Source organism: Trachypithecus francoisi, unplaced genomic scaffold (genome assembly GCF_009764315.1).
Source record: "Trachypithecus francoisi isolate TF-2019V2 unplaced genomic scaffold, Tfra_2.0 Lachesis_group4, whole genome shotgun sequence".
Taxonomy (NCBI): domain Eukaryota; kingdom Metazoa; phylum Chordata; class Mammalia; order Primates; family Cercopithecidae; genus Trachypithecus; species Trachypithecus francoisi.
In genome coordinates, this window is record NW_022681469.1 from 56,195,847 (window position 1) to 56,211,199 (window position 15,353).

Consider the following 15,353-nt stretch of genomic DNA (forward strand, 5'->3'; position numbering starts at 1 on the left):
TCATGAGGAATGAATTTACCATTTTATATATGGTACTGATAATATTTTTATTATACATCTTAATATATTTGCTATGTCCAGCATGCATACATTAGTGGGTATGTGTGTTGGGTTACACATGAAATTTATTCTGCATTACCAGCTAGCATCATGGCCAGACCAGAAAGCAGCAGCTTGCCTGCCAAAGATAACATGTGAGCTAGTTTTCATTGGCACCCCAGCTGGTTGCTGCCACTCTGTCCACCTCCCTGCCAGCTGGGAACGCTGCCACTGGCCGGCTGCCACCATTCTCAGTGGCCAGTATCATCCATCCCCAGACCCAGCAACAGTCAGAGCCTGGCACAGCCACCACCACCACCACCCCGCACTCATGCTCCTTGCCCCAGCACAAAAGAGAGAAAAGAGGCCCAGGCTTGACGTACCTCGTCCAAAAGATGCCTGGCCTTTCACAAAGAGGTGCTACAAGCGGTGAATTTAAATATGCCTCCCAAAGCCAGTAACATGAGATCTGAAAAACGACTGGTGAAACCTTAGGAGAGATAATCTGCCAGTTATGTGGGTGGCATAAACTACATTAATTACATTCTTCCAGTTCCAACGTTTAAGGAGTAAAACTTACCTTAAGTAGATGACAACACACACTCCCACACTCAAACTGCCTTTACACCCCTCCCATCTTTCTATAGAAGAGCCTAAGGGTGCGGAGAGTGCTCAGGTCCCTCAGGCTCCTCTCTGAGGAGAGTCGCTAGACAAATACGGGTGCAGAATTGCCTTTTTTCAGACTTCACATTTAATTAACTCCCTTTCCAATTAAAAAGGGAAATCAGACTTTGAAGTGATTGCTTTGGACACTCATTAAATCGCCATATTTATCGAGGCCATTTGTTCCCCTGCATTACCCCATGTGCTTGTCTGTTGTTAAGCATGTAGATTTCTTGTGGAAGTGAAAGTCTTCAGTAACGTTTACAAATGTCAGATTTGTGCAGTTCTTCATGAGACTGGGATGTGGTAAAGGCGTTCCTGACCCCAGGAGCCAACCCGTGCTCCTACAGTATTCTCTCAACGGTGGCCTCTCGTGGAGTCTTCTTCAGGAGTTCCTTTTCAGCAATTCCAGCAATGTGGGCAGGTACATTGCCCTGGAGATACCTTTGAAAGCCCGTTCTGGTTCTACTCGCCTTCGCTGGTGGCAACCGTCTGAGAATGGGCACTTCTACAGCCCCTGGGTTATCGATCAGGTCAGTCCCTTCAGGAGTAACTATTTTAATTGTTGTCACTTGAGCTGAATGTGGCCTTAGAAGGCATTTAGTTCAACCTGCTTGCTCAGTAGATGAAACCCAGAACTGACAGTTGAGTGACTTGCCCAAGGGCACACAGCTAGATTAGATATGGCATTTAGCTTCCTTTCATTCTCTATTCCTTCAGTTGCCTAAGCTTATAAAAATAAACGACACAACAGAAGGACTAGGTCCTGCTCATAGAGGATTCTGCCATATGGATAGAGGGACTTTATCAAGCGTGATACAAGGTTATAATTCTCTGAAAAGGAAAATGTGCAAATTAGCATTGGTGCCACATGCAGTAGTTCCCAAATCCTCTTTCCTAGCCTTTGAGGAAAAAAAATGAACCAATCTCCCCCACATCCTTATAGACTGCTCCAAAGGATCTTCATACATAATAAAATGTGTATCAAATAGAACTCAAAGAACCTGTTAACAAACCGCAGTGTTCATGCAAAGAATTGGAACTGAAATGCCTTAGGGTACAATTGTCCTTAAATAGAAATTTTACATGGAAAATAATCACACATAAGCCAAATTTTGCTTCCCAGCTTGGGTGCTTGTCGTTTCCAAAGGCACAGTTTAGCCAACGTAGGCTGTGAATAGTTTTGTCGATCCTCTGATTTGTTTTCTGTAGCTTCTTGCCAGATGGGCAAGCAGACATAAACAAGAGCATTCTGAAAGGCCCTCACATTCTGCTGGCTGTCCAGTGCCAGTTCTGAGCAGGCTGACAGATCAAAACAAACAAATGAACGAAAAAGACAAAACTTTCCATTTCTTAAAACTAAATGGAAAATGTGTGGTTTTTTAAAAATACATTTCAGATTCTTATTGGAGGGAATATTTCTGGTAATACAGTCTTGGAAGATGATTTCACAACCCTTGATAGTAGGAAATGGCTGCTTCACCCAGGAGGCACCAAGATGCCCGTGTGTGGCTCTACTGGTGATGCTCTGGTCTTCATTGAAAAGGCCAGCACCCGTTACGTGGTCAGCACAGACATTGCCGTGAATGAAGATTCCTTCCTACAGATAGACTTCGCTGCCTCCTGCTCAGTCACAGACTCTTGTTATGGTGAGTATGCCGTCTCCAGACAGAGGGACAGGCATGTGTGCATGAGCTTCTGTGGCTGCCTCTGTCATAGGACTACTCTGCCTCTCTAAGTTCTGTAAGTAAAACACAAGTGCACTTTGAGTCAAACCACACTGTATTCTTGAATATACTGCATGTATTAATAAATTGAGTTTTAAAAGTTAATTTTTGAAAGCAACAGAATGTGAGCTTATTTTTTAAGCATACATACGTGAAGACTTCTTTTATAAAGTAAATAACCTAAATAATAATAATTTGTAAATCCGTAAGTTTTTTAGTATCAGACTCGCAGAATAAAGTATACACTTGCAGTATTTTTCCAATAAGGGCTCTCATCAATCACATAGAGAATTCCAGGAATCAGAAATATGATTTATTTTTATATATATGACTTATTAATATATATATTCACAGATTTAAATTCTTGGGGCATTAGATTAAACCAGTTATTGTCTCCTCTCCATATCCCCCCAAATGATGACATTTTGTTGTTCCCATTTTGCCTATATTTTTTGCCACCGTGGATCACAGCACATTCGAGGCCACCCTCACTGTGACTAATTTGCACCCCCTAGAACGAGTATGTGCATGTGTACACTCACACATACCATGCATTCACACTCACAGACCCATCTTAGGAGAGAGAAAAGCTGGCATCATTGTACACTTGAACTCTTTATCGGAACTTACAGACCTGTCAGGATTCTGGGTCTCCTGGTCTTTCACATCCCCATATAACTCTTCTTCCAGCAGACACAAACTAGAATGTTCACAAGGGCCTCGTTCAGTTTTAGATTCTGGGTAGCAGGGAGGCAGAAATTTGAGGAATTTGGTTATTTTCAAGGTCCTGTAGAATTCACAATTTTTAATATTCTCGTTAGTCTGAATGTAATAGACATACTTTAGGAGGAATGCCAGAGATACTCTTTCTGCCTCAGACACAGTCAGTCAAGATTAGATTAGTCAGTGGGGATGGAACTTGGAAAACAGAAGACAGAAAAGTAGAAGGTGCACACCTTGTCTTCAGTAGGTACAGAGAGCCCCGTAAATCAAGTGTTCCATGGAATAGTGCTGATACAAAATGTAATGAGAACTCAAAGGAGCAAGAGATGACCAATGGTTGGCCAGTCTAAGAAGTTAGGGAACATTTCACAAAGGAGCTAAGTATTAAGTGGACCTTGATGGTTGAAGTAGATTTTAAAGGTAGACGGAGAAGAAAGGACCCCCAAACTAGGCTGGAAGCAGAAGCAAAGAAGCAGATGTGGGGTTCTTCTAAAACTGACAGCAGACCAGCCTCAAAAGGTCTGGTCTGCACCTAGTGGAGAAGAGCACAGTGTGGTGATTTTGAAAACAGTCTAGACTCTTACTCCCTTCTTCACATAGAAAGTAGAGGAGAGCCCAAAGAAGTAAGTTATCACATGGTCAATCTGCAGCAGCATCAACCAGGACCAAAATTTTGCCCTCATAAGCCCAGTCACACGTACTTTCTATACAAGCCGGTGCAGCCTCCTAAGAGAGGAAATGAATGATATTATGAAAGAGTAAAGTGGCTGAGTGGAGTTGGAAACAAATTAAGAAGAGCCTTAAAAGGCAGACATGGGGATTTGTGCTTGGTAAGGTCAAGAACAGGAGAGCACAAGTGCAGAGGGGTGACATGATGTGTTTCACGAAGATTAGCTCCAGAGCCAATGAAGGTGGGTAGAGAAGAATTCCAGTAAAGAAACCACAGTGGTCATCTCTGTAGGAAGCAATGTGGACTTGCACTATGTGGCATGAAGAGACATGGAATGGATAAAGTTGATAAGAGATAATGCAAAAAAAAAAAGCAGCAGATATCAGGACTGAGTTGAACATAGAGGGTAAAGGGTAAAGGAGACAGAAGAGTAAAATTTCTAAAATAACTTCTAAATTGTGTTTTTTCTTAACAACCTCTGATACCAACGGCTAAAATCACTTCTAAATTTTGGACCCAGAAAACCAGTGTAAAAGTATTGCCAGTGATAAAATGTGGTAGTTAAGAGGAGATGTTTGTTAATGAGGGAAAATGGTGAGTTTTTCTTAATTCAAGTGAAAGGACTTCTAAGTGAAGATATCCTTTAGTGAAGATGACACACAGTATAGAAAGCTGGAACTGTGTCTATACTGCTCATCACAGCGCACCCAGCATCCAGCACAGTGCCAGGCTCAGTAGACACAAACTCTATTTCGAGATGTAAAACCAGGAAATTTGGGGCACAGAGGTGATCACTGAATCAAGAGTGTACTTGTAGAATAGATGGCCAGAAACAGGGTCTAGAAGAATGCCCATAGCTGGGCAACTTAGCAAAGGAGTCAGAATAAAAGACAGGAGACTCAGAATAATGTCCCTCAAAAGAAAAGAACATTTCAAGAATCAGGGAGTAATCAATAATGTCCAATGCTATTAGGAGGCAAGCACCATGAAGACTGAGACCAGGCCATTGTATTTACCTAGAAACCTTAGGGCGGTGTGTGGTCTCACACTGGCTGCATGGGAGAATCACCTGGGAAGCTTTAAAGCTCCTGACGCCTTGGCCATGCCCCAAAAGACTTCAATCAGAATCTCTGGTAGGGAGACTCAGGAATCAGTCGTTTCTAAAGGTATCCAGGTGATTTCAGTGTGTAGCCAAGACTGAGAACCACAGCCTTCAGAAGGGAGGTGGGGACTGAGGCAGCTCATAAAGTGAATAGGGAGAGAGAAATATAAGACAGGGGTATGGGCTGAATGTTCCAGAAGAAAAAGGAAAGAAATAAATATCTTTCCTTAGGCCCACAACCTGATGGCATGCATTGGCACATATTCCATGGCCTTCAACTTGCTCCTTAAACCCCTCAGATTTCCATATTTTATTTATATTCTATAACACAGCAGAACAAGATATATAAGCAAGAGTTTATAATTTCTAAGAAGTTTCACCCATACCAGGGGCAAAATTGACATTAGTTGTTCGGGATTCCTATAAAATGGTCAAAATTTGAGAAGTCTGCTCAATGTATTAACTGTTTGAACACTAATTATTAAAATATATAATATGTTCCTTATTTGTATGCTAACCATTAAATAAACTAAATTTATAAGTATTATACTATATTAAATTATATACCATTTAAATGATATGTTTGTGATGTATAGTCTATCACTATAATATTACAAATATAGCAATTATATGCAGCTACTCAAATACTATAACTGTATATGAAGCAATACTTTTGTCACGATGATTGTTCCAAAAGCTTCTCATTCTAAGATGTGATTCAGGAAAATTTATGTTTCATTTGATCATATCCCCTTAAAAGTTATTTCAACATGGAAATTTAAAAATAATAACTAGTAATATACAGAGAGAAAAACTAGGAAGCATTTCAAAGTACAAAATATAAATATAGGGAAAAAATCAAACTGACATTTGAATGAAACTAAAACATACAGAAATATGATAAGCAAGTATGATTCCTGGGTCTGCAGATATATGTTTGTATCCAAAATAATGTTTCCTGTTTCAGCGATTGAATTGGAATACTCAGTGGATCTTGGATTGTCATGGCACCCATTGGTAAGGGACTGTCTGCCTACCAATGTGGAATGCAGTCGCTATCATCTGCAGCGGATCCTGGTGTCAGACACTTTCAACAAGTGGACCAGAATTACTCTGCCTCTCCCTCCTTATACCAGGTATGGATGCTTCTACATGTTCACCACATGCTTCTACGTATAGTGAGCCCAAATGTGATAAAATTTGGCATGTCAAGTTTAATGAGATATGTGAGGGTTTTGTTACTTGCTAAGGGTATTGCCATGTATGAATTATTAAGGCCGTCTTAATGAGTAAAACAGAAACCAGTTTTTATCATGACATTATTCCATGTTTTCCCAAAAGCCAGGCCTTTACTGACTTTTAACTCTGATATTTTTAAAGAATGAACTACAAAAGAAAACAGTGGCTGCATCACTTCGCTTCTCCAACTTAATTCAGAGATGCCCAGACAAGTCATTTAAAATAGGCCCACTGGATCCAGAATAGACTTAAATGGGGTCTGTTTTCTGCTAGTGAGGCTGCTGTAAATACAGGAGTGAGTGATGTCATATAAATGAAGGTAGCAAATAAATGTACATTAAAATTATGTCTGCTTTTAAAATTTTATTTTGGACATTATCTTAAGAATTATCTGAAGTATTCTTTTATGTGAAAAATATAAAAGAAGTGTTTCATTCTTGTCTCTATGGAAAGGGATCAGGGCTTAACAAAATTGCCTGGTATGGAAGGATCACTTGAGACCAGGAGTTCAAGGCCAGCCAGGGAAACACAGCAAGACTCCATTTCTACAAAAAATTTAAAAAATTAGCCAGGCATGGTGGTATATACCTGTAGTCCCAGGCACTCAGGAGGTTGAGGCAGAAGGATCACTAAAGCCCAGGAGTTTGACAATGCAGTAAGCTATGATCATGCCACTGCACTCCAGCTTGGGTGACAGAGCCAGACCCTGTCTCAAAAAAAAAAAATTAAAAATTAAAGTAAATAAAAATAAAATTGCCTAGTAAATTCTGATAAAGAAGTTAAATCTAAATTATCTGTGCATTTCCACTCCTGTTTGAGTAAAGCAGAGAATTAACTTTGCCTAGTGGAATAGTGTTACATGACACTCTCTTTCACCATTTAAACTAGGTGCTAATTATAGGAAAGCTTTAACATCTTGATAGAAAATTCTATTTCCTTCAAGACAATGGTTTTCAGTTGCTGCATTAAGAAAGAAGCAAAGCAGCCGGGCTCGGTGGCTCACGCCTGTAATCCCAGCACTTTGGGAGGCCGAGGCGGGCGGATCACGAGGTCAGGAGATCGAGACCATCCTGGCTAACACGGTGAAACCCCGTCTCTACTAAAAAAATACAAAAAACTAGCCGGGCGAGGTGGCGGGTGCCTGTATTCCCAGCTACTTGGGAGGCTGAGGCAGGAGGATGGCGTGAACCCGGGAGGCGAAGCTTGCAGTGAGCTGAGATCCGGCCACTGCACTCCAGTCCCGGCGACAGAGTGAGACTCCGTCTCAAAAAAAAAAAAAGCAAAGCAACCAATCCAGTGTGGGGAACAGGAGTTATAGTTTGGGCTCACTATTGTTTTGTCATCCCACAAATGAAGAATGAATAAATTTTCCTAGCAAATGACCATAAAATTCAACCATTCATCTAGGGCATAACTTTTCTTAGAATGGGATAGTTTCAGTGACTAACAGCCTAGGGCTGCTTTACAATTGCTGGCTCAGAGGTACGAGACTATATTAACTGTCAGCAGAGTTGCCAAGTTTAAATGAGATACGTGAGATTTTGTTGCTCATTAAAGGTGTTGCCATGCATGAATTATTAAAGTGATCTTAATAAGTAAAATAGAAAAAAACTCCATTAAGGCAACAGTCTTTTAAGTCTTTATGATTTCTGTGAATTATTACACAGCTACTCAGTCACATTTTGCAAATAAGCGACATTCTAAGATTTACTCCAGCTAGTCATTATGCCCTTGAGTCTTTTACTCAAGAAAAGTAATTATTTCTCATCTTTTAATCTATCTTTTAATTGTCTTTTGTACATACTCACAAGAATTTTGACCCTTTCAAATGTTATTTGAAAATTCTGATGAGCATCCATTTCCCCCGTTCTGTACTGAAAATAAGCAGTTTGTTTATTATATTACCCTCAAGGCTCATGTACACTTGTCTTAAAGGTGACACTGCCTTGTAACAAGGCCCTTTGGGTAATTCAAAAAGAAATGTGCATGGAGGAGCCCAGGCCAGACTCACTTCTCTGCCATATGCCAAAGATCATTAGAACAATATGTCAGTCTCAGAGTTACTTGTTTCAAACATGAGTAAACATATCTATACTACATCTACTTTTACATCCAGTTATTTGGTAAATATGGTGTTTCCTTGTTTTAAGTTAAAGTTACTGTCTCTGTTACTTGGAAATGTGTTGAACTGTCAATGTTTATGTGGTCCAGCAGGCCAGAATTGAGTATTTCAGTTTGTAGCTCTTCGCTATAAAAAAACAAGATGCTGACAACTTAAAGGCATGTGCTTAGTAAGGGTTAGGAATGACTGTGACCATGTCACAACTGCAACCTTGTCTACTCAACACATGACCATAAGGCTAGGATCCCAGTATTGTTGGCACAGTAGTAATGAGTGCCAGCTGAGGTTGGCTGGTCACAAATTGACGTCAAACCATTCACCAAACTAAAATGGTCACTCGTCATCAGTAGCAATTATTCAGTCACTCTTTAAACAAATATTTTTTAACTGTTTAATTATGTGCTAGGCCTATGAGGGAGCTGAACTGATCCCTGACTCAAGGAGCTTTTAATCTGGTAGGAGAGGAGTATTGGCCATAAATCACCAATAATCACAGGAGTAAATATAAATTCGACTGTGATAAGTGATGGAAAACAGGTACATGATGCTCTAAGTTTCTATATTGGAGGGTGATGTGACCTGTCAAGAAAGCCAAGGAATGCTTTCTTGAGAAAAGGATACTTGAGGTAAGATATGAAGGATGAATGTAAGTTAACTAGGTAAAGTGTAAGGGTAGGAGTGTTCCAAACAAGGACAGTAGCCAATTGTAGGAGGGGGCAGGTGTATTTGAGATGTTGAATATATGGATCAGATAAAGAGAGGAGCAAGGTGAGGTATGAGATGGTGTCAGACCATGAAGACCACTGTAGGTTGTATTAAAGATTTGGAGGTTCATTACAGGAACACTTAAATGCCTGTTTAAGTGTTTGGCAATAGGGGAGACATGAACAGATTTGCATTCAGAAAAGCTTATTCTTCTTTCTTATTTCCAGCTTTTAAGTTCAAGGGTACATGTGCAGTGTGTGCAGACTTGTTACATAGGTAAACATGTGCCATGGTGGTTTGCTGCACAGGTCATCCACTCGCTTAGGTACTAAGCCCGCCATCCGTTAGCTATTCTCTTGATGTTTTCCCTCCTCCCACCCCCGACTTTCCAACAAGTCCCAGTGTGTGTTGTCCCCCCCTCATGTGTCCATGTGTTCTCATTGTTCAGCTCCCACTTGTGGGAGTTAGAACATGTGGTATTTGGTTTTCTGTTCCTGCATTAGTTTGCTGAGGATAATGGCTTCCAGCTCCACTCACATCCCTGCAAAGGACATGATCTCATTCCTTTTTATGGCTGCATAGTATTCCATGATGTATATGTACCACATTTTCTTTATCCAGTCTATCACTGATGGGCTATTAGGTTGATTCCATGTCTTTGTTGTTGTGAATACTGCTGCAATGAACATATGTGTGTGTCCATAATAGAATGATTTATGTTCCTTTGGGTATATATCCAGTAACGGGATTGCTGGGTCGAATGCTATTTCTGCCTCTAGGTCTTTGAGGAATCGCCACACTGTCTTCCATGTGATTGAACTAATTTACACTCCCATCAACAGGGTAAAAGCATTCCTTTTCCTCCACAACTTCGCCAGCATCTGTTGGGTTTTTTTTTTACTCTCATAGTAGCCACAGAAAAGCCCATTCTAAACAGAAAACAAATAGGAGAGGATAAGAGTAGATGTAAAGAGGCTCTTGCAGAAATAAGAAATGCGGATGGTACAGGCAGTAGACATGAAGAGAAGTGGAGAAAGTCAAGAGACATGGGAGGCAATGAAACTGACCAAGCTGGGTCGTGAAACTGACGTGGGAGCTTGAGGGAAAGGGCAGTGCTGAAGATGACTCCCTGGTCTCTGAGTTGCAAAACTGAAGGGATGCTGCTGCTCCTCACTAGGAAGGGAACAGTGAAACTAAACACAAGATACATCACACACTGCTCCAGACATTGCTATGTTAAAACCTAAATAATTGAAGTAGATGGATTCATAGTTTCTATTCCTTGCCATACACATTAGTTAAGTTAGATCTTCGTGAAAGAAGAAGATTTATAAATAAATGAACAAAAAGCATTGTAGTATAGTGGGGGGGGGGGTTCTGCCTTTTCACCCCTATGAGCTTTTAAGCAAGTTACTTTGTGTTCTAAACTTCAGTTTCTTCATCTGAAAAAATGGAGATCCTTTTTACTATACGAAAATCTCATAAATGTGCATGGAAGTGTTGAGAACATTGTCAAGATTTATTAAAAATGAAAATTTCTACTTTTATGAGTTAACCACATAATCACACCTGTTAACCATAACACAGGTTTATTATCAGACTTCAACCTCAGACTAGGAAGTTTTCCTAAGTCACAGCTGACTCTTGAATGAGAGTGAGCCCATGATAATGGATAGGGCACCGTCTTAAATTCTTGCGCTGGAGGAGGTTACAACCTATTTAAGGAAAATTAGACATATACCCGAGAAACAACTGAAAAATAATACCTGCTGTATATAATTTAATGCTTCACTGAGGAATGGGCTAGAAATGCTGCAGGTATCAAGAAATGGGAAATGATATTGAATGCCAGAATTCAAGTGTTTCATGGAAGAGATGGGGCCTGGCCTTGAAGGATGGCTAGGAATTAGGTGGGTAAATGAAAAGAGCACTCTAAATCAGGGGAACAATGTGGACAGTGCAAGTTCACATCGGTATGGGCCTGGGGGAAGCACATGAGTTGCCGATTCAAGCAGAGGGCTCATATCTGGAAGCTATGACAAGATGCTGGTTCGTAGAGTTGGGTTAACTTACAGCAATCATTGGAGCAAGGCAAAGGTTAGATTTGTAGGCAAAATGAACTGTTGTGGGTTTGAGCTGAAAATATTCTTCCAAGAAAAAAATTGGGACAACAGACAGATTCACATAAGAGGAGGTGGCAACGGTGTTGTGACAATAACTTCTAAGTGAAGTAACAAGTCTGGGCTACAGCTGAAGGAATGAGGCAGATATGACAGAACATTTCAAAGAAAGAATTGATTAAAACCCAGCCACTAATTTCTCCTTCTCCATTACACACATCAAGAGATGACTCTAGGGTTTGAAGCCTAGTAAAATAGTCAGAAGATGTGGGGAGCAAGCTAAAGTTGATTCCAGGAGGGACATTATGGCAAATTTAGTCAAATGATGCTGGATTACATGTGACGGCTGGAGGTACAAATGAAAATGTCCATTTGACAGAGACATGAAGATCTGAGCCCAAGAGAAGATAATGAACTTCGGAGGCATAAACATAGAGTGACGGGCAATGCTGTAAAACTGCACCTGCCTCCATAAGAGAGTGTTTAAAAAGAGCGGGGGGGGGGGGGGGACTCGTAAATTTAATAGCAGAAGGAGCAGAAATGGCCAGCAGGGGGTCTAAGAAGATTCAGGCAGAGAGAAGATTCAGAATAACATGGTATCCAGAAGCCAGGTGAGAGGAGATTAACAAGCAGGAAAATATGGCCTTCAATGACATAAACTGTAGAGAGTAGTGAATTAAAAAGTTTCACAAAAGCTTTACTGGATTTTTCAATTTGTGAGAACGAGTGACCTTCGAAAGAACAGTTTCAGTAAGATACTGGAAATAAATACAGCTTGTCTGGCGCCAGAGCCCATGGGCTTAACCACTATATTAGTACTGCCTCTTCATTGCTTGCCTAAGAGAGATGGTCCGAGGAGAAACAGGAAGGCAGGAATGCCAGGAGTTCTTGAGAGAGACTGAAAAGGAAGAGAGGAAGATGCCAACATCAGTTTCATAGCCCCTAATCTGAATCTGCCTCCCCCTCCTTACTAACCCCAGACCTAAAAATAACAGGTGGCTCAAATAGCATGGGTTCTTGAATATCACCTTAGACCCAGGGTGAGTCAGTGGAAGGGCAGGTAACCCAAATCCACCGAGAAAGGGAGGGGAGTGGCCACTGAAAGGCTCAGGTGTGACTTGGCTATTTTAAGTCACAGTTTGAAGATGATCTATTCCCTTCTACTAGCCCTAATGACCTAGCTGATAGCACCTTCTTTAAAGATTAACTACACTTTGGAAGCCCAGGTGGTTTTAGCCACAGCATGGAAGCTGCCGGAAGTTCTAAGGAAAGGTGCTGTGCACAAAAAAGGGCAACATTGTGAAAGGATTGGGGGAAAGAGATGGGGAGGGGAGGCTATAACACTTTCAGGTAAACAAATTTAGAGAGGTTTTTTGGGTTTTGTTTTGTTTTGTTTTGTTTTTTGTTTTAAATGGAGTCTTGCTCTGTCACCAGGCTGGAGTGCAATGGCACGATCTCGGCTCACTGCAAGCTCCACCTCCCAGGTTCAAGTGATTCTCCTGCCTCAGCCTCCCAAGTAGCTGGGACTACAGGCACACGCTACGACGCCCAGCTAATTTTCATATTTTTAGTAGAGACAGGGTTTCACCATGTTGGCCAGGATGGTCTCGATCTCTTGACCTTGTGATCCACCCACCTTGGTGTCCCAAAGTGCTGGGATTACAGGCATGAGCCACTGCGCCAGGCCATATTCTTTACTTTAACAAAGCGTATTGGCTGGGTGCAGTGGCTCACGCCTATAATCCCAACACTTTGGGAGGTTGAGGCAGGTGGATCACCTGAGGTCATGAATTCGAGACCAGCCTGGCCAACATGGTGAAACCCCATCTCTACTAAAAATACAAAAATTAGCTGGACGCAGTGGTGCATGCCTGCAGTCCCAGCTACTTGGGAGGCTGAGGCACAAGAATCGCTTGAACCTGGGAGGCAGAGATTGCAGTGAGCTGAGATCGTGCCATTGTACTCCAGCCTGCATGACAGAGCAAGATGAGACCCTGTCTCAAAAAAATAAAATAAAGTGTACAATTCAATGTTTTTTAGTCATTACTAAATAAAAAAAATAAAATAAACCACAGGGTTGTTGAAACCATCACCATAGTATAATTTTAGAATATTTTGTCCCCGCTAAAAGAAATCCTATACTTAATAGCAGTCACTCCCCATCCCTCACCCAGCCCTAGGCAACCACTAAGCTATGTTCTTATTTGCCTGTTCTGGACAGTTCATAGAAATGGAATTATACAATGTGTGTTTGTTTTATAATTGGTTTCCTTCGCTTAGCATCAAAGTGTAGTGTGATATATTGTGGAATGTACCAGCTCCTTATTCCTCTTTACAGCCGATTAACATTCCATTTTATGAATATGCCACATTTTATCTATCTGTTCATCACTTGATAGGCTCTTGGGTTTCTTCCACCTTTTATGCTGCTGTGAACCTTTCTGTGCAAATTTTATGTGGATGTAAATGATACCTAGAGGTGGAATTGCTGGTAATTATGTTCAACATTTTGAGAAACTGACAACCTTTTATCCACAGCAGCTGTACTCTTTTACCTTCCCACCAGCAATGCAGAGGATTCTAATTTCCCATATCCTTACCAGCACTTGTTATTGTCTTTTTGACTGTTGCCATCTTCATGGGTGTGAGGTTGTATCTCATTGTGGTTCTCATTGACATTTCCCTAAAGGCTAATGATGGTGGGCTTCTTATCCTGTGCTTATTGGCCATTTATATATCTTCTTTGGAATATTCTTCAACTTTGTCAAAGAAGATAGGCTAATACAAAGAAATAGGCTAGTGGAGGAAATTTTATGCAAAACATAAAGGAAGGGTCTTGGCTTGCAAGGCAAATAGACACACATTTTGAAATGGGCTGACATCACAGAGTCAGTTGCTCAAACACACAGGGCCAGGGGCTTCAGCTCCGAAGCTGACACAGAAGTCAAAACACATATAGCTGCAACACATACAGCCTCCCGTAGCTTAACAACTGTTCATATTTACAGGTAATGATAAGGGTAGGATGATTTTGTGGAGGTTGCAGTGGAGTTTTGAAAGATTTACTTAATGAGAATACAAAGTAATCATGAACCAAGAGATCCTGCCTTGTTTCAGTTTTGTTAGTGAATCAGTGTGAGACTTAGGTCACTGGGCGTCATCATTGTCTTTGATAGAATGGCATTGTTAGGCTAGATTTTCTAGGCTTAAATATTTTATGTATCTCTTTCGAAGTAAAAGATATTTCAGGGAAGGAAGAAGAGGTTTAAAACATTGTGTTACTTTCAAAGGGCTTTTTCTCATGATGATGATGACAGTGAGGACTTCATAGAGTCATGCTGAAGAAAAGAGCAAAAATGAAGACTCTGTAATGTGTAGTGAAATCTGTTAAAAGTTGCAGAGGTAGTGTAGAGAGAGATACCTGGGACACCAGTGAGAGGAACTATACTATTAACACTAATATTTTAACTACTTAGCAATGGATATCTATTAAACAAAACTGATGTAACACTTACTACATACTGTAGATGGGGAAGAAATGGTATAACTCCACAAAAGAAGCAAGAGGAGAGAGTTCAAGGATATGGAAAAATGAAAGATCTTCTCTGGGGCCATTTTTCCCCCAACTCCAAGAAGTAGCAGTTGATGGTGGCCATCATTCTAAAGATAAATGATAACACCTGCCGAGGAACTCCACCAAGACACTCGTAGGTCTTGGTAAACAAGAACTAATTAATTTTCACAACACCCTTGTGAGGCAGAAGGTAGCATCTTCCCAGTTTTACTGACAGGGAAGCGTCAGCACATGAACATAAGTGATGTGGCCCCTTCACACAGTGGAGCTGTGACAGGGCTGGGAATAAGAAATCCTGGCAATTTAACTTCCAAACTCTCATTTTTAACTTATATTCCAGTTCTTAGTGAAAATGTTTCCTCTTCTTACAAATTAATATCGGATAGTATGTGTATCCTTGTTTGATGGGTACATAATTACTAGGTGTAGTTATTCCTAAGAATATGAAATCATCACATCTGAGAAGGAGCCTTAGAAATCATCTCATTTAACTCCCTTATTATACATGTTTAGTTACTCACCGTGGACATAGAACCTACTAGTGCCAGAGTACAAATGAAAGCCCTCACTTATCTTTACTCCTAAGGGGCCAGCTCCCATGTTAGTACATTTCTCATGTAGTTTCTTACTGTTTCCTTTTCTTTGAAATGCCAGAGAGTTGCACAAATT

The 15,353-nt window shown here is 40.7% G+C and overlaps 1 protein-coding gene across 2 annotated transcripts in view; it reads left to right on the top strand.

Moving 5' to 3' along the window:
* RELN (reelin) overlaps nt 1-15,353 on the top strand; it is a 517,743-nt gene that overhangs the window by 446,928 nt on the left and 55,462 nt on the right. For both annotated transcript variants that reach the window (XM_033192854.1, XM_033192856.1), the window contains exons 44-46: nt 977-1,235; nt 2,102-2,351; nt 5,892-6,060. In XM_033192854.1, the coding sequence (XP_033048745.1) occupies nt 977-1,235; nt 2,102-2,351; nt 5,892-6,060 (678 nt within the window). The remainder of the gene's footprint in view (nt 1-976; nt 1,236-2,101; nt 2,352-5,891; nt 6,061-15,353) is intronic.